Genomic DNA, 17764 nt, shown 5'->3' with positions numbered 1-17764 from the left:
ATAGCCTTGATTTTAAAGACATCTCGCTGATGCATTAGTTTTTTCAAATCCGAGTTAATCCAAGGCGATTTGGATAATCGGACTCGTTTAGTGCACAAAGGCGCATGCTTTTCAACGAAATGGAGGAACATTTCTTTCCTAAACTAGGCTGAATTATATCATATATTTTCGGTTTAGATATCGGTTTCTAAGGCCTTTTCCATGATGGGGCACACGGTTATAATAAATATGACACACTGTTATGCGCCACTCGCTGTAATGCGCCACTCGCTGTTATGCGCCACTCGCTGTAATGCGCCACTCGCTGTCATGCGTCACTCGATATAATGCGCCACTCGCTGTAATGCGCCACTCGCTGTTATGCGCCACTCGCTGTTATGCGCCACTCGCTGTTATGCGTCACTCGCTGTAATGCGCCACTCGCTGTTATGCGCCACTCGCTGTAATGCGCCACTTGCTGTTATGCGCCACGCGCTGTAATGCGCCAAGGGCCTGTAATGCGCCACTCGCTGTAATGCGCCACTCGCTTTAATGCGCCACTTGCTGTTATGCGCCACTCGCTGTTATGCGCCACTCGATATAATGCGCCACTCGCTGTAATGCGCCACTCGCTGTTATGCGCCAATGGCTGTCATGCGCCACTCGCTGTAATGCGCCACTTACTATAATGCGCCACTCGCTTTAATGTGCCACTCGCTGTTATGCGCCACTCGCTGTTATTCGCCACTCGCTGTAATGCGCCACTCGCTTTAATGCGCCACTCGCTGTTATGCGCCACTCGCTGTTATGCGCCACTCGCTGTTTAGCGCCACTCGCTGTTATGCGCCACTCGCTGTTATGCACCATTCGCTGTTATCCGCCACTCGCTGTCATGCGCCACTCGCTGTAATGCGCCACTCGCTGGAATGCACCATTCGCTGTAATGCGCCACTCGCTGTCATGCGCCACTCGCTGTAATGCGTCACTCGCTTTAATGCACCACTCGCTGTTATGCGCCACTCGCTGTTATGCGCCACTCGCTGTCATGCGCCACTCGCTGTTATGCGTCACTCGCTGTCATGCGCCACTCGCTGTAATGCGCCACTCGCTGTTGTGCACCATTCACTGTTATGCGCCACTCGCTGTAATGCGCCACTCGCTGGAATGCACCATTCGCTGTAATGCGCCACTCGCTGTTATGCGCCACTCGCTGTTATGCGCCACTCGCTGTAATGCACCATTCGCTATCATGCGCCACTCGCTGTCATGCGCCACTCGCTGTTATGCGCCACCCGCTGTTATGCGCCACTCGCTGTTATGCGCAACTCGCTGTTATGCGCCACTCGCTGTCATGCGCCACTCGCTGTAATGCGCCACTCGCTGTAATGCGCCACTCGCTGTTATGCACCATTCGCTGTTATGCGCCACTCGCTGTCATGCGCCACTCGCTGTAATGCGCCACTCGCTGGAATGCACCATTCGCTGTAATGCGCCACTCGCTGTTATGCGCCACTCGCTGTAATGCACCACTCGCTGTTATGCACCACTCGCTGTTATGCGTACTGTCAACCTGCCACTAAATGTCACTAAAGGCCTCTCGATGGGAATCAAATCAGAATTTGATCCTAATAAAATAATCAAAATTTCGTTCACAACTAGATGAAGAGTTATGATGATGTCATCCACCTCACTTGTTCCACGGCCTCAAACGACCACGAAAAAATTGAGCATAAAATACTAAAAATTTATAAGGGTATTCAATCCTTATATATATTTCCAGCAATTTTTATTTTATTTTTTCGGTTCTTTTATCGACTCCGGGAAGACATGACGGAAAAGCCTGGAAAATGCGCAATTCTAGATGGAGAAGGAAGACACAATTTCTTACAACGGCCATCGATTTCTTGTAATTCGGACTGATTTTCATAACACAAATAACGTACACAGATTTTTAAAATATTTTTTCCTTGATTATCTTTGTGCTATGTATGGGCTTAGGGACGAAAAGCTCAAATTTCAATGACACAAAAAGTCGTATTTGATATTTTGTTTTTCTATTACTTGCCTCCGGGGGGAAAGGGTCGAGTCAAACTTTTTTTTTTGTTAAACCTTATTTTTATGGGTTCTAAGCTGAGAACTGAAGCAAAACATCGGTATTTTTCAGTGAGATTGCACTTGATGTAAAGGGATTCCGGGATTCAGAACCCATGTAGTATTGGGATCCGGAGAATAACATCCGGGATCCGAACCAAAGGAATCCATATGTTTGGAATCGGGCGCGTACATAGGGGGGTGCGCGCCAAAAAGGAGGTCATTTCTTATTACCACATTAACCCTTCAACCGGCCTGTACCGGCCTTGAGAAGTACCCACAACCAAAAAAATGCATAAATGCAAAATAAGCACAACAAGATGAAGATACTCAGGCATTAGTCTAAGGGATAAATGGTCTTGAAGATATGCATCCAGCCAAGGTGATAGCAACTACTCTTTAGTCAAATAATAGCTCAGGTTCTTTGACAAGTTTTAAATCGAACAAGGAAAGAAAAGTAGAGTCACCCCACTCAACAAAACGCTCAAAATACCACACAAGGGGGAGAGATCAGCAAACACAACTCAAGACACAAATAGATACTTTTATTCTGATCCTCCACGTCGATTTCCATGACCTCAAAACACAATGTCCACTCCTTGAAAGCTTGTAAAACCATAGCCTCCTCCACAGGCATCGCTTTGCCCAGAAAGCAGCAGAAAAGAAACACAGGCGCTCGGGATTTCTGTAGCGATGCGTCGAGCGGGTCTTTTTCCGCTTTTGGCATTGTCTCCTCCCCCCCCCTTAACAAAGGAATTTGTCGACCACAGGAATCCCGAGTCTCGGTTTCTAACGTTCAGGGACGCCTGCGGAGGAGGCTAATAAAACCACTGAGATGCAATTAATAGGGTTGCAAACCATTCTGGGAGATCCGGGGGAAAAATCCACGAGGGGAGGGCCAGTCAACACTCCTCTTCCCAAAGTTAGATGTTTTTTTTATAAGTCTTTTCACCCCGAAGCCAAACAAATCAATTCCAGGTCATACAGACCCAGAATAGCAGTGTAAACAATTTTGGAATCAATTTGGTTTCAGAAAAGACAGCATTTAAATGGTGATTCATTAGAAAATTACTTTCTCATCCAGGCAAAGCCAAACAAGAAAAAATCACCATGAACCCACCTTTGCTTGCAAATATCCATAAGCACAGCACTCAATTATGTCCCAACAGACTTCATGATGCCCTTGGACACTCTCCCAATATGCTCAAAGCTGTATTTTTTGATGAAAAATACAAGCAACCATCAACTTGTGCTTGCCTCAGCGAAGCGACAAGGGATTAGGGATGAGACCGAAAAGCACTGTTTGAAAGCTAGGATACCGCTGACTAGGTGCAGCGGTGTTTGGCTTTGACGGGCTGTAAAAAACTCAAAATAGGGGGGAGGTATATGTTTTCGGTCTGTTTTGTGTAAATTCAGCTCAAAAATAGCCAGGAGTAAACTGGTAAATGGGTTAAGGAATCTTCTTATACGATACTTTTTTCATGAGACAACTATGACTGCGACCCCCCCCTCCCTCAGACAACTAAAACCATCATAAGACCATCTCCACTAATGAATCATGTGCTGATTATAGGACAGATTAAAAGATGCCGAGATACAGCGAACTTTGTATTCATGGTAGGCCCATTTTATTGATCTTTAAAATCCATTAAAGGTTTGTATTATGGGAACATAAGATCTCTGAAAGGGCCGAGATTGTGTTATATATATATATATATAGAATCAAAAAGCCCAAACTGTCGCGATCTCGTACCAGAACAATAAAGATAATAATCCAAAAACTGGAAATCGACTCTGCCAAATTTTCGTCTTTAATAAGACTTCTTCAGGGCAGACTATTCTGATGTAAATAAGCTTGTAACGATTCACCTTCTTCAGTCTGCCCTGAAGAAGTCTTATTAAAGACGAAAATTTGGCAGAGTCGATTTATATATATAGTAGTGTGAAGAAAGATGCTACGATTCCCAACTTTTAGACATTATTAAAAATTTACTAAACTAAAATTTACTAAAAGCTTTTTAACTTATTTTATACTGAAGAAGGCCGAAGGGCCGAAACGTTTAGTAAATTTTTAATAATGTCTAAAAGTTGGGAATCGTAGCATCTTTCTTCACACTACTATATTTATATTTTCGCTACTGAGCCCTGGTATCTTGGATCCTTTTAGATAGACTGGCTGTTGGCTGACTGGAATTTTCACTCAAGTTTATATATATATATATATATATCAAATCGAAATTTCTCCCTATTCAGAATTACTATGTCAGTTTATTCAATAAGGACTGAATGAAAGTTTCGTTTCGTGCGCAACTCCGTACTTTGACAAAACGAATTTTTCAAGCGTGTCTTTCGCTAATCAGTAAAACGCTTGTTCTCCCTTTTACACCCGTTAACCTGTTTTATGTCAATTGAAAATGAATATATCACAATAAAAGATTTTAAACTATTCTAGAATAATCTATTCTATTCTTTACCCGGGCCATTTTTAGTAAAAAAAACAAAACATTTGAAATTAGGGCGGTATTGGCAGACTTACCTTACTAAAGGATGTTTTAGTATGCTTTTCAAAATTGTGGGTCACTGTTTACGTGGAGGTTCTCAAACACCTGTCAATTAGGGGTACTTGGATATTAGCGTGACGGGAGAAGCGGGCGTATCGTTAGACATATTGTCTGGCGCGTTCTCCTTTAGCTTTTTTTATTGTTTTTATTTCAGTTTTTAAAAAGAGGAGTAAAATCCGCTCTCTTTGTAAGCAAAGTGGAACAATGTCGACATAAACAAAGAATAAATAAGAAAAACTAAAGGGAAAGAAATGATGCATATCAAGCTTGATTTACTCTCTCATTTCTTACTGGCTGATTACAATTTTCAACTGATCCAAAGCAGGTTTATAGTGAAAAAATGCTTGCTCCGCCTAAATCTATATATCAGCTAATAGTTGAATCGAAATAAACAGAGAGCAAGGGCGGTAGGAACAATGATTGTTGGGCCAAATTCCGATAATAACCAGGAATTCCCCTCTAATTCGGCTAAAAATGTGCCTTTTTTGCGACAAGCTCTCCGTGTTTGATTAGAAAACCCGGACAAATTCCGTTGCGGATCCTATCTACTACTTCGTGGCGCACGAACTGTCCCCGACGCACTAGCCGAACGTGCCTGGGTAAACAAGGCCAAATAAGAGGGAAACTTATACAAATAAGAGGGAAATTCGTGGTTTATAATAAAAATTAAGCCTAAAAATCACTCTACTACCGCCCTTGATAGAGTGGAAAGCTCGTGTAACAAATGGGGCGCGAACACATGATTATTGTCCAGCGGTAGTCGCATAAGGTCGAGGCTGAAGGTATACAGCGTCCTTTGCAATAAATTGTTGTGGTTTGGTCGCCTCATTTTATCTCCTCTCTGCAAAGATTTCTCGTCTCTAACCCAAGTATGAGCGATAATATTGATAGGTCGCTAGGTAAGTTATATGTTATTGACTAAACATACCATCCGTTGGTTTTCATTCCATCGAAAACACGAGTTTACTTTGCTTTTCCTCAAAATTTTGATACCGGTATTTGTCAAGATGTCGGTCAATTTTTGCAAACACCAAATCAAAATTTCTGCTAAATCATTTTATACTTCTATTATTCTATTTACAGTATTATTATATACTAGGGTATCGAGAAAGGTTCACTTTATACGACATTTGGCTTATGTTTCTAGGTTGAATAGCTTGTTACTGGTCTTACTACTGGTGCTTTTTGTCGCCCAGCTTTCGTTTTTGTCTCCACTCACGAAAATTGTTGCTAGTCAACTGAAGTGCAAGTGAGGTTTTATCCTCGTATCCTAGAAACTGCCCCCCTTTATTCCAAACGCATGAGTCTGATATTATCTTCGCAATGTGTTCTACTACAAAACGTTGGTCTGTTAGGTTTGAAACTATTGTATTATCCTATTTCTTCTTGTCAAATAACCTTCCTGGGAAGCAATTAAATTAAGTTTCAGGACAACTTTTTTCTTGTTCACGAAGCATACCTTTTTTAAAGACACCCAGAGTTATACCTTTTGGCCATTGTGTCTGGGGACGGTTATCAGTAAATCATATTGCATTGCTTTTCACTGTGTGGTTTCTGGATTTTTTCCAAAGTATCTTGTTCAATGTCAATTTTCTAGGGAAAATAATTCTTTATAAGACAAAATAAATGTATTAAGCTTCTATACCATACTTCCCTTTTCTAAACTTTTGCCTGACAAAGATCTTTTGAGTTTTGTAATCTGCTACTTATTACCAGTTTGTTATGGAAAACACAGATAGGTTATTTTTCTGGTCACAAGCTAATCATACAATTATATTTCTTGTTCCTTTTAAAATTTGCTTTATACAAAATGGCTTTCCTTGTTATGCAAATTTTCACAAATATAAACATATGAATGTTGTATAAACAGTACAACCTGACTACATGATGGTGCCTTCCAGTCTTTATCTAATCCTCAGGACTCCAGTCATCGTTCTAACTCTTGTGACTTCTTCTGTTCAGACGCTCATTACTTTTTCAGTCTTCATTGTAATTGGGTATCATTATATAATAACTTCAATTGAATGTTTATTTTCAGATGATATTATCAAAGATCAGAAAAAAGCAAGGAGAAAAGAACTTCTGCAGAAGAAGAAGCAACAGATTGTGTCAAAAGCAAAAGGTTTTCCTGCAAACAAACAGACCAGAAAAGCTGTAGGAGGTGCAGCACAAGGAAATTATAACAGGACAGGTGTCAACCAGGGCGGGAAGCCAGCCAAAGCCAACCCAAGAAGGAGGCAGAAAGTAGTCATCAACAAGCTTAAGAATGTGCAAGCTTTGAGAAATATGGTACGAACAGATAGACTTGTCAGTTTATGCCAAAAATAAAGAAGACCTAGAACAAACCATAGCAGTACAAATTAATCAATGAATTGATTGATTGTGGAAATATATCTACTGAGCATTTTATCCCTTTGGGACCTCAAGGTTACTTAGCATCACATTGAGGCTGTTTAGGGAATGACCTTAGAATTTGCTGGTAATCGTGACTACTGTGTTTCATTTTGGCTTAGATAAATCTATTCTTTTACCAACGATTTACAATATACATTTTATGTTTGGTTCAGGGAAGGCAGATGTTAAACAGAGCTGTCAATGCCCAGGCAAACAAACGTCAACAGAATACACAGGCACAACAGGGGAGGAGAAAAGATGCAAGACAAAACCTTATCAACAAGCGTAGGGGCATCCAGGTACTGTTCTCTGCAAGCATCACTGAAATTCCTATAAAGGTGGTGTAGTAGTGTGTTCATGAATTTATTTTACTCATCATAGGGAGGAGCACAGCAGAACATCCCAAGAAACAGGCAAGGCCCTCAAAACAGGTACAGCTTACAGTACTGTAAGCTGATATAACTTCTTGTAGCATTACAGGGTGCACCAAATTGTTATCTATGTTCCTCCATACAGAAACATGCACAAGACTTTGAAATCCCATGTTCAAGGAAAACAATCTGTGTCATAAAATGATATTTAAAACCCATGAAAAAACGTTCATTGTGCATTACAAAAAAAAAACAATAACACAGTGTTAAGTGGGTGCTCTTTATTTGTTCTCAGGCAAAATTATAGCAACCCAAGAAAAGGTGGCCAACTGACAGTATCTGTCAACAACAATAATAACCAAAGAAGAAGGTACATTAAGTTGGAATTATTTATGATTATGTTTTATATTGAACTTAGGTAAAATAAAAGACCCTTATCACCAAGATTGTGATACGAAGTAAAATTTTGAATAAAGTAAAATTTTGGAAGCTTAGCAATGTAAAACACAACGTTAACCATGTATGAAATGAAAGTCTAAATAATCCTTTTTTAGACAAAATCAGAATCAGCAACGGTCTCAGAACCAGCCAAGGAGAAGGGGACGACAAAATATCAACAACAAACCAAATTTAAGTGAGCTGAGGATATCACTCAACAACAGCAACACACGAAAGGTAATGCATGGGGATGAATGTATCATGTCTTTTATAAAACAGTTTACTTGGATTGGCCTGAGGCCTGCAAAATTTTAGTTAGACTAAATCACTTTTTTGTGATATCACTGTCTCATCTTAGCATTTGTTTTTGTTCATGGCATGCTGTGATGTCATCTATGAACTTATTAAAGATGACAAACAGATTTTGTGGTTCAATCATGTAACATTCCCTTTAATTATTCAGAACCAAAACAAGAGTTTCAATCTGAATAAAAGATTCGACTTCGTTCTTGGAAAGGTATGTTCTACTACACATGATTTCAAGAAACAAAGCAAAATGCTTTTAATAATCTAAATTTTCACCTAAAACATTTGTGAAATTTGGTAGCTGATGTGTCTATTTTGTTTGACTGTTTACAGAGGGTGATGTGGCTTCACCTTCCATTGTTATTGAGACTATTTGAAAAGGAGCCTTGTCTTTCAAACTCTGAAAATCAAACTTCTATTAAGCAGACGAAAAGAAAATTTGCTTTTGATACAAAATTATCTTATAGACTGTTTTCCTGTGTTTTTCAGACCCAAAAGACACTGAATGACCGCTTCACTACTAGGCAGATTAGGTTTTAAAGTGCTTATAATGATGTCAAACCAACCTGTATTTTACTATTAATTTTATTAAATTGCCTGCTTTTTCATCACTAAAAGAACTAGATACGATACAACAGAAAACGTACATAGAAGTAGAGCAGATTTTGAAGCAGACAATTTAAACATGGCTAGTAATAGTTCACTGGGAACTAGCCTTAGGGATAAGCCCCAAGTGTGAGAGCCACCACCTAAAGTCAAGGTAGTTTAGAATGTTGAGTTTCTGTGGGGTTTAAAGTGCAATAAATTGCTACTAAAAAGCAACTCTTTGGCCATTCTGCCGCATTTATATCTTTGTTGCCATGTTGGCTAGGAAACATTTTATGGAAAGATACATAGTGATAGTTTTATTCAACTATACACAAGATTATTATAATTTTATATGCTCAAATATTATTTTAACAAGTTAGACATGGGCAGATCGATTACTGCTAAAACAAGGACTTTATTCTGTGACATAGAAATTTTATCTGACAGGGCTTTCTTAAGGCTTTTTATCTTGATACAAATAGTATGTACTATTGTATCTTTTTACAAAAATAAAATATAAAACCCAGTAAGTTGTTTATGTGATAAAGTTGTTTTCTTATCTGTTGCTCGCAATGTTTTAATCAGCCCTGAATACTTAATTTTAGATAAACTGAAAAGAGCTAAATATAATGAAAAGATTGAGACTTTTCTAGTAGGATGGGAGGGGGAATGCTTATTCCAAAATTTGAGGTCAAGCACTTTTTTTGAATCAGTACGGCATCTCATGTGTTGATATGCAACCACATCTGGAGAACATGAGTGTAAAAAGGTGATGCAAATAGATGGTATTTTGATGAGAACATGGAGTGGTTTTCAAAATCCTGTGCAACAAAATGTAATTTTTATAGTGTAATAGTCAAGCAATAACAAAAGAGAACAAAGACATTACAGTGTATTAGTACTAAATAAACTAAATAGTATTTCACTGGTTTTTGAAAACCACTCTATACACAGAACAAAAACAATGAAAGTATAAAGAAATCAGACAAGTGACATTCTATGTTTGGTATTATACAACATAACCTTAACCCAACCCTGTCTACTTTTTAATTACCGTAGATATTGATACACTGACCAAAAGTCCATGAAAGTGATGACAAGATTGGACTCGAGAAGTTGGCAATAAAATCAGGGAATGCTATTGTCCCCAAAAAACAGTATTTTACATTGGGGTAAATTAATCCAACAATTGATTAAATTTACACTTAGTTTATTTACAAAAGGTAATCTAAAGTGGAGGAGACTTGCAATTCAGCAGCATTCCAGCTACAATAACACAGGTCAACTAAATCCACTGTGTTACTTAGATAATGATTGTTAGACAGGGGTTCCTTCAGGGGGGATCTGCTTTTCTTGCATCTCCTTCAACTTCTTAATCTTCAACTGCCTCAGTTCCTCGTCACTGGGTAACAACTGAGGCAGGTCATTACCTACAAGTTCTACAATCCCCATTTGTGCTGAATCAGTTTTCCTTGGTGGAATTCTATACACTTGGGTGTAGCCTTTTGTGATTCCTTCATATCGAGGTAGAAGCTCAGCAAATACTTTAGGAACTAGGTCTTTATTCTAAAAAATAAATTAAAACAGTAACAGGCCATTTTTCAGATGATAAACATATAAGAATTAGGATAATCATTACAACTATGTTTTGTCTATTCCTTCTATTGTGTTTTCTCTATTTCAAAGGAGAATCCCTGACTGTTTTCTTCTGCATCATTTTTATCATTTCTTATCCTGCCATCCCAACTCGACAGATAGACTGATGAGTAGTGGAATAAACATTTCGAAATGGGAGATTAAAAATGGCAAGTGCGTGGAAAAAAAGCAGTGGAGATCTTTGTATAGGAATCCACTAGGAAATAGCCACTCACCATCAACCAGCTGTTAACTGTTTCTTCATCTCCTTGCTTGGCTAGATCAATCATCTGAGATGAATACAAGGTCAAAAAGTATCAATTTCATCATCAAAATGAGTTGCATGAACTCAAGATCATTAATGCCTGGTGCACACTAGTGACATTACTGCATTTGCGCGCGCACTCTGTTTACCCCAACATAACGACATGAATGACTCAAGTATGTTGTTATGTCCATGTCCTCTTGTCTGGCTTATGTCAAAATGTCGAACTATTTACACTTGAACACAACAAGATAAGTTTGCCTGCACTCATATCTTATGTCACTAGTGTACACCAGGCATAAGAATAAGCCACAACCACAAATATGATAAAAGCAAAAAGGGGGGCAATTTGTTCAGAAGAAATTAAATTGTTTTGCTAAGGAGGGGGCATACTTTATAAATAGAAAAAACTGGTCGAAAATATATCATTTTCCTCTGTTAGCCTGCTTTTTAGGGGGTGGGTGAGGGGTGAACTTCCCCACCATCCCTGTTGCCGCTGTCCATAACCCATTTACCTCATTGTTGGCAAGGAGAGGCAATGAGCACTAGTCTCTCCGTGATAGCAATATTAAATAGAGACATCCCTTACTGCCGCATTTGGGATACACAATGCCTCAGCTTGATAAACGTCTACTTGTTGCACTTCTACTCACTCTAACTAAAACTACACCTCTCGTACGGTAAATATCCAACTCGAATATCTTACCCTTTCAGTGACTCGCGCTAAGTCCTGACATCGGGTTAGCGTGGTTTCTATCCTCTCGTGTTGTACAAGAGCAGTGATAAGGTTTTTGTACAAATGTTTACGCCGTTCGCGACTTCTAATCTTGAATTTTAGTAGTCCTTCAAAATTTCGCAGTCTCGTGGCAGCCATTTTGCCTTCTAAAATCTCCTCAGTCTTCTAACGGTAAGTAAAACACAGAGAACCCAACATTAAACATATTTTTTAATTAGACCCTGCGCGCGCAGGGTTGACTGGGATACCTGAGATCTGCAACTTGTTTGGGCACTGCGTTGTGACTGCCCACTTTGTATATAATAAAAGAAAGTATATAGATTCTTGGTTTTTATTGTAAATGCCATATCACAACACTGATTGGGGCAAGAAAGGTACGAGGCCTCATCTATTGAGGTGGGGGTGGACTCAAGGTCGTGCTCCATGACAGTAGACGGTGCTGATCACTTAGGGGTAAATTTATTTTAACACCCAAAGTGAGTAATAAAAACAATATAATTTTATTGAAATGTATTATTTTATTTATGTTAGTGCCAAGTAAACAACAACATTTATTTATTTCGAAGTCAAATGAGAGGGCTATAGAATATCCAGACTATTGAAATTAGAGCATATACATATTTTCAAGATCAACAACACATACAAAGTTCAAACAATTCTCTAGATTTTATTGAAAATGTAAAAATCAAAATAAAATGACAATGAGGGTATAAAGGTTTTCTTAGGGAAATAATAAAACTTATCTAAAGGAAGCACCAAAATACAAAAAGGTAATCACCAAAGTAATTTTCATAGATTTATATATCTTACACTACACATGACTACTGACATGTTTACCTATAAATAGATGTAAAAGACAAAGCAGCAGGCCTTTAACTTTTCTAATACAATATTTTTCTTCCCATGTCGACTTGATAGGAATGCTCGTCGTATTTTTTAGGGGTCAAAATCGGGCCTCAGGAATTTTTTAAGGGGGTATCAGAGAAAAAAAAAAGGAGCCTTAAAATGACCATTTAAGAGAAAAGCCTGAGGTATTGTTTAGGGTAGCAATTTTTGGTCGTGCTGGTATTTTTTAGGGGTATTTTTCGAAATTTCCGACGAGCATCCCTTTTACTTTAATTCCTATCTCGAGCATCCACGTGTTTTCGGGTCTCTTCGGGTTGCAAATGGAAACACGAGTAAATACAGCGAAATCATTCCAAGATGAGATGACTTTCCAAAATAACTTGGTAAAAATTGAGACTATGGTAAAATATGCAGTTAATAATTTGCGAATCGGGCCTTCAACTGCACAAATAACATGGATCTGAGAGCTGGGATCTCAAAATCAAGATGGCGGCCATAACACAGTTTTAAACTATGCAGAAGGTTTCTGGTAACTAGGCATTGCGATGACGTAGGACAGTAGGCTAGATACTTCGTGTAAGAAAAAGACTTGTGAAAAATCGCAATGAGTACTAAAGCACTAAAAACAAACCCCTTTTCAGTTTTCCTGAATTGCGGTCCTTTCAAGTTGCCAGCGTGAGACCCCCTAAAAAATAGGACGATCACCCCCGTGCCTTCTCCTGGGGCTGACAACACTGGCAACACGAGTTTTAATATTTTTATTTGATTCTTCATATTTCATATATATATATATATGACATACTGTCAGTTACATATCGTTACTTACGCTTAAACATCTAAGATTATCAAATAGGTTAATAAGGGTTGATATTAAAGTGTTTATAGATAGATACTCTTGAAATGGACCCAAATCGACAAAATGAGTGACAATGAATTCAGAATGCTGTTTCCAAACTGTTCTCATCAGGAGACTTTTCACTTTCAAACATTTCTTGCAAACGTGCTTTAGAACCATGATGCTTTGCGGTTGTTGGTTGAGTTCCAGCTTGAGTCATGTGATCTTGGTCTATCATGCGATCCAAAACATCCATTTCCAGCTTCTCAGTGCTTTCAGATCTAACGTCTCGGTCACGTGCATCGGTCACGTGTACGTCAGCAGTTATCACGTGATTCTGGCCAGTCACGTGATCTGTCCAACTGGTCCGTCGGGATGACGGCGCACTAGACTCGTCTCCTTCGACACTTTTATCTCCTGCAAACCCTAGGTTATCCTCATGGCCCCCTGTATCAGCAGTTATCACGTGATTCCGGCCAGTCACGTGATCTGTCCAACTGGTCCGTCGGGACGGCGGGATAGACCCGTTTCCTTCGACACTTTGACCCCTTGCAAACCCTTGGTTATCCTCATCGCCCCCTGTATCAGCAGTTATCACGTGATTCTGGCCAGTAACGTGATCTGTCCAACTGGTCCGTCGGGACGGTGGGATAAACTTGTCTCCTTCGACGCTTTGATCTCCTACAAACCCTTGGTTATCCTCATGGCCCCCAACGACTCCACGATTCTCCGCTACTTGATAAGGGGAGAAAGTTGTCGTTCTCAGGAATGTGGTGATAGCGAAAATGAGGTAACCTGCAAGTAATAACAATAAAATAATAATAAAATAAAAACAATAGGTGTTGATGTTCGTAGTTTTTCGTGTTACAAGAACCGAGGTATCTATTTCGGAAAATTTGAAAGCAGATCAGCGAAGCATCAGCCCGCGTGCCATGTGTCTTCTAATCGCATCCATGTAAAATTGAGTCCAGACAAACATCGCGTAATTACATGCTCGAAGACGCAGCGTACTTTGGGGGCGTTTCCAAAGGACACTCTTATGCGGGGGTGACCTTTGGGAGCGCCCGCAAAGTACGCTGGATTTTCGAGCATGAGCATACAGTAGCGCTGAAAAAAAAAGGATTAATACTAACAGACGTCTTGGGGAAAGTACCTGTTCATCTGTATAGACTATCCCGTTATTATGATGATTACCTTAATGATAGGGGAAATATAACTACTTCATATTCACCTCCAGCAATCAGTAAAACCAGAATGTTACCAATCAACACTAGCACAAGTAAGCCATCTGAGTGCGTCTGCCTGTCAATCACGTACTCAAGCTCATCCTCAGGGATCCTGATAAGAATGGCGACCTGAGCATTCACCGTGGTCATGATGAGCGCAGTTATCTGCATCACGTGGTCACAAGTGTGCTATCAAATTGACAAACAGAAACTTATTGACAAGCAAATGACAGAAAGCCAGAACAGAAACATTACAGGACACCATGGACCAATGAGCAGGCCGGGTAATAGAAAAGCCAAAACAGAAACATTACAGGACACCATGGACAAACAAATTAGCGCGCCGAATGACAGAAAGCAGAAACAGAAGCAATACTGCAAACGGTGGACAAACAGAAACTTATTGGCAAGCCAATGACAGAAAGCCAAAACAGACACCTTACAGAACAACATGGACCACAGAAACCTATTGGTAGGCCGAATGGCAGAAAGCAAAAACAGAAACAATACAGGACAGCACGGACCAATAAACAGAAAGTTATTGGCAGGCCGGATGAAAGAAAGCCAAAACAGACACATAACAGAAAAAAAGTGGACAAAGAAACAGCAGGCCGAGTGACAGAAAGCCGAAACAAAGACATTAAAGAAATGTTAGTATAAAAGATTTCCGATGAAAGAATAAAGGCGACTATCTGGCTCAGCGTTTACCTTCATCGGTTTTACGTAGGCAAAAACCACGGCGTAAATCCCCGAGATCAGGGCAGGCAGCACGATGAAGGTACGACTCACAGCATCCATAAGAACAGTCGACGATACAACCACGAACTGGCGGTACATCTCGATCAATTCCCAGTAGTAATACTCCGGTTTGTATCTTGAAAAAAAAGAAAAAAATCATGCAGATGGACAAATGAGACAGAGCATTAATTAGTACTCCTCTCCAAAAATGTTTTTGTTGTAGATGTAAATAGAGCAAGTTTAATAAGACCAGATCTTAATACCGGTTAATAACATAAAAAAATAAATAGAATGGAGTAGCTAATCACTCTCATGGCTGCTAGATGCTGAATTACGGGAGCGCAGATTCGGAAGTGGTCGTGTTGAATGTATGGGAAAGCGCGTCAGGCAGCTGCCATACAACTCATGTCGGACCACGGATCACAGCTAAGATTGAAATTGTTGGTTTTGTGGAGGAAGAAAAACCGGAGAACCCGAAGAAAAACCCTCAGAGCAACGGCAAGACCAACTAACTCAACTCACCCGGAACGGGGAATCAAACCCGAAACCCAGTGGTGAGAAGCACAGGCACTACAGAGCGACCGGGAATCCTGTGGTTAGAGGCACATGCACTACAGAGCGACCGGGAAACCTGTGGTGAGAAGCACAGGCACTACAGAGCGACGCTCTGCCAACTGCGCCACCTGGGCTTCTGTAAGCATATAGAGTTTCTAGTAACCCGGCTTACCCTTCATATAGAAATCTCATGCCTTGTTTCACGTGCTCATCATCCCGCCTCGTGTAAAGGCGCAGCATACACTGTATTATCAAGGGCATTCCCAGGACTAGAGGAATTCCAAGATACGCGTACAGTGACAGCCTGTCGAGACTCTCCCCCTCGCAGACGATGCTCACATCGGACCTGAGGTAAGAGTGGCAGTTCTTTTTCGTTAGGTCGGAGCAGATGCGAAAGCATGTAGAGGGAAGAACGGAGAACACTTTTTCTACCCACGACGGGAAAAGGAGGACCAGCAAAAAGAGTGCAGCGCCGATACATGCCCGTAGTCCTAGCAGAAACATTTAGTAATGTTCAATATTATGCAATCATGCTTGCAGTTTCGAAATTTGACAGGCTACATCACTAATACATTTGTGATATCCCGATAACAAGAATATACTAGAATTAATTTTATGTGTCATTGACTAAATTGAATGGAAAACATTGCTATAGAGCTTCATAAAATCAATCGAAAGAAATGCATGTTCTCTCACTTGGTAATTTGAAAGAATGTCAAAAGGGGGCCGTTAGAGGCCATACCACTTGTTTGGCATATCATTAAGTGCAGGACTAAATATTCCAACCTTTATGCCCCGCTCTCCCCTTGACTCTTGGTGAAATACAGCAGCACAGTAGAGCTAAAATCAAAACCGCAACATTCACTGCTGATGCAAGCAGAAGTTTCGTCTCGGTGTCAAATCCCTTTCTGATGCACTCAATCGGCAGAACATCAAGCAGGCCGAGCTCCAATGACTTGACGGCCTCGAACACTCCCAACAGTACGCCACTTGTTTTGAACGGCATCCTATGCAGGGTTTTCAGCGTCACTTGGTAAAATCCCATTATGATTTTACACCTTGATAACACAGTTTCAGTCAGAGCACGGGTTACTCCACCAATCGTTGGCGGTGTTCGCGTGAACAGAAAAATAATTAGAACAATTGACAGTATGATAACGATAATCGGTAAGACTATGCTTGTCAAAGTGTGGCAGTGTCGGCAAATATGGGCTCTTTTGAACCGTCCTTTGGTGCACTCACTACACAGGGTACCCGTGTATCCATCCGCACAAGTAGACTCCAGACCTCCGAGACAGGAACCTCCAATTGGGCACCAATAAGCCATAGGGATCAAGCTTACGTCTATTTTTGAGTTCTGTTTGTCGTACGAGTCACTCTTTAGCTGTAGCTCGGTAGAGAACCGTGTAAATGTCTCTGCCGCTTGTCGCGACACCCACTTCCAGTAGTACCCCGGTGCCAGGGTAAAGGTCTCGTTGCTGCATATCATTCCGTTTGGGCAGGTAAAACAAGCGCCAAAGCGGTCAAATCGGTGATGGTTTTTACGACAGAAACAGGCTCGAAACCCCGCGAATTCGTTATACTTGGTTCCTGGAAAGCAAGAAAAACTTTGTGGATGGATGGGACTTCAAACCAGTTTTTTTTTACTAAATCTGGCTGTTCAAGCCTGTCAACGGCAAACTTATATAACACAAAGTTGCTCCCCACTATCTTCATTGTCACCTGGAACCTCGCCTTTGTTTGTCTCGAAGCTTGGTGTATGAAAATGTTTTTTTAAGTTTCTTGAGTTTTACTCTGGTCCCTTCTGTGAAGGCGGAACTGGTTTTAAGCTGTAGACCACGTGGTCTGAGCTGTCAATCAGAAACGTTCCAAAGCTGTGCAGTAATCTTAACCCCGTTGTTTACAACCAATCACACGCGAGGTATTCAAATCAGTCAAATACAGACAAATCTCAACAATTTTCAGTTATCTTAATCCTCGCTTGTGATTCGACAGACAATACACTTCCACATATACACCTATTTCACAAAAGGTTGTTGTACAAATGGCGAATGGTAAATGGCTTATGGGTACTAATTATTCGTAAAATTAAAGGTGTTAAATAAAGTCCAGCAATGTCAGAGCCAAGCATTGGTAACCTTTAATGAATAATTGTTTCGATTTATCCATATTCTTCGAGACGCATGGTTACTTTCGGTCG

General features: G+C 40.3%; 3 protein-coding genes across 4 annotated transcripts in view; 1 reads left to right on the top strand and 2 right to left on the bottom strand.

Moving 5' to 3' along the window:
- Window positions 1–5375: 5375 nt before the first annotated feature.
- LOC5503209 (myb-like protein Z) lies at window positions 5376–9254 on the top strand. Its single transcript, XM_001624272.3, has 8 exons — window positions 5376–5530; window positions 6670–6920; window positions 7199–7324; window positions 7407–7456; window positions 7692–7766; window positions 7951–8071; window positions 8298–8351; window positions 8630–9254. Exons 1-8 carry the CDS (start codon window positions 5503–5505, stop codon window positions 8678–8680), a joined length of 756 nt encoding a protein of 251 aa, XP_001624322.2. The 5' UTR covers window positions 5376–5502; the 3' UTR covers window positions 8681–9254.
- On the bottom strand, window positions 9031–11534 carry LOC5503208 (50S ribosomal protein L17). Its single transcript, XM_032371544.2, has 3 exons — window positions 11335–11534; window positions 10600–10653; window positions 9031–10294 (listed from the first exon to the last, which is right to left on the bottom strand). The coding sequence occupies exons 1-3, from the start codon at window positions 11500–11502 to the stop codon at window positions 10046–10048; spliced, it is 471 nt and encodes a 156-aa protein (XP_032227435.2). The 5' UTR covers window positions 11503–11534; the 3' UTR covers window positions 9031–10045.
- A 1418-nt stretch (window positions 11535–12952) lies between these two features.
- Window positions 12953–17764, bottom strand: part of LOC5503221 — a 29962-nt gene continuing 25150 nt past the window's right edge. For both annotated transcript variants that reach the window (XM_032371568.2, XM_048732882.1), the window contains 5 exons: window positions 16351–17154; window positions 15737–16055; window positions 14980–15145; window positions 14277–14460; window positions 12953–13840 (listed from right to left, as the gene is read on the bottom strand). In XM_032371568.2, coding sequence (XP_032227459.2) covers window positions 13146–13840; window positions 14277–14460; window positions 14980–15145; window positions 15737–16055; window positions 16351–17154 — 2168 coding nt within the window. In that variant the 3' untranslated portion in view covers window positions 12953–13145. The remainder of the gene's footprint in view (window positions 13841–14276; window positions 14461–14979; window positions 15146–15736; window positions 16056–16350; window positions 17155–17764) is intronic.

This window comes from Nematostella vectensis, chromosome 9 (assembly GCF_932526225.1).
Source record: "Nematostella vectensis chromosome 9, jaNemVect1.1, whole genome shotgun sequence".
NCBI lineage: Eukaryota > Metazoa > Cnidaria > Anthozoa > Actiniaria > Edwardsiidae > Nematostella > Nematostella vectensis.
Note: the sequence above shows the minus strand (reverse complement) of the source record. Positions and strands in the feature narration are given on the sequence as shown.

Bases quoted from the DNA above. Each gene is read 5' to 3' on its own strand.
- LOC5503209 (XM_001624272.3), top strand. From the start codon at position 5,503: ATGAGCGATAATATTGATAGGTCGCTAG. The intron at 6,921-7,198 runs GTACGAACAGAT...TGTTTGGTTCAG, and splicing joins TGCAAGCTTTGAGAAATATG to GGAAGGCAGATGTTAAACAG. The intron at 8,072-8,297 runs GTAATGCATGGG...TTAATTATTCAG, and splicing joins ACAACAGCAACACACGAAAG to AACCAAAACAAGAGTTTCAA.
- LOC5503208 (XM_032371544.2), bottom strand. From the start codon at position 11,502: ATGGCTGCCACGAGACTGCGAAATTTTGAAGGACTACTAAAATTCAAG. The intron at 10,654-11,334 runs GTAAGATATTCG...TATTCATCTCAG, and splicing joins TAGCGCGAGTCACTGAAAGG to ATGATTGATCTAGCCAAGCA. The intron at 10,295-10,599 runs GTGAGTGGCTAT...TTTATTTTTTAG, and splicing joins CAGTTAACAGCTGGTTGATG to AATAAAGACCTAGTTCCTAA.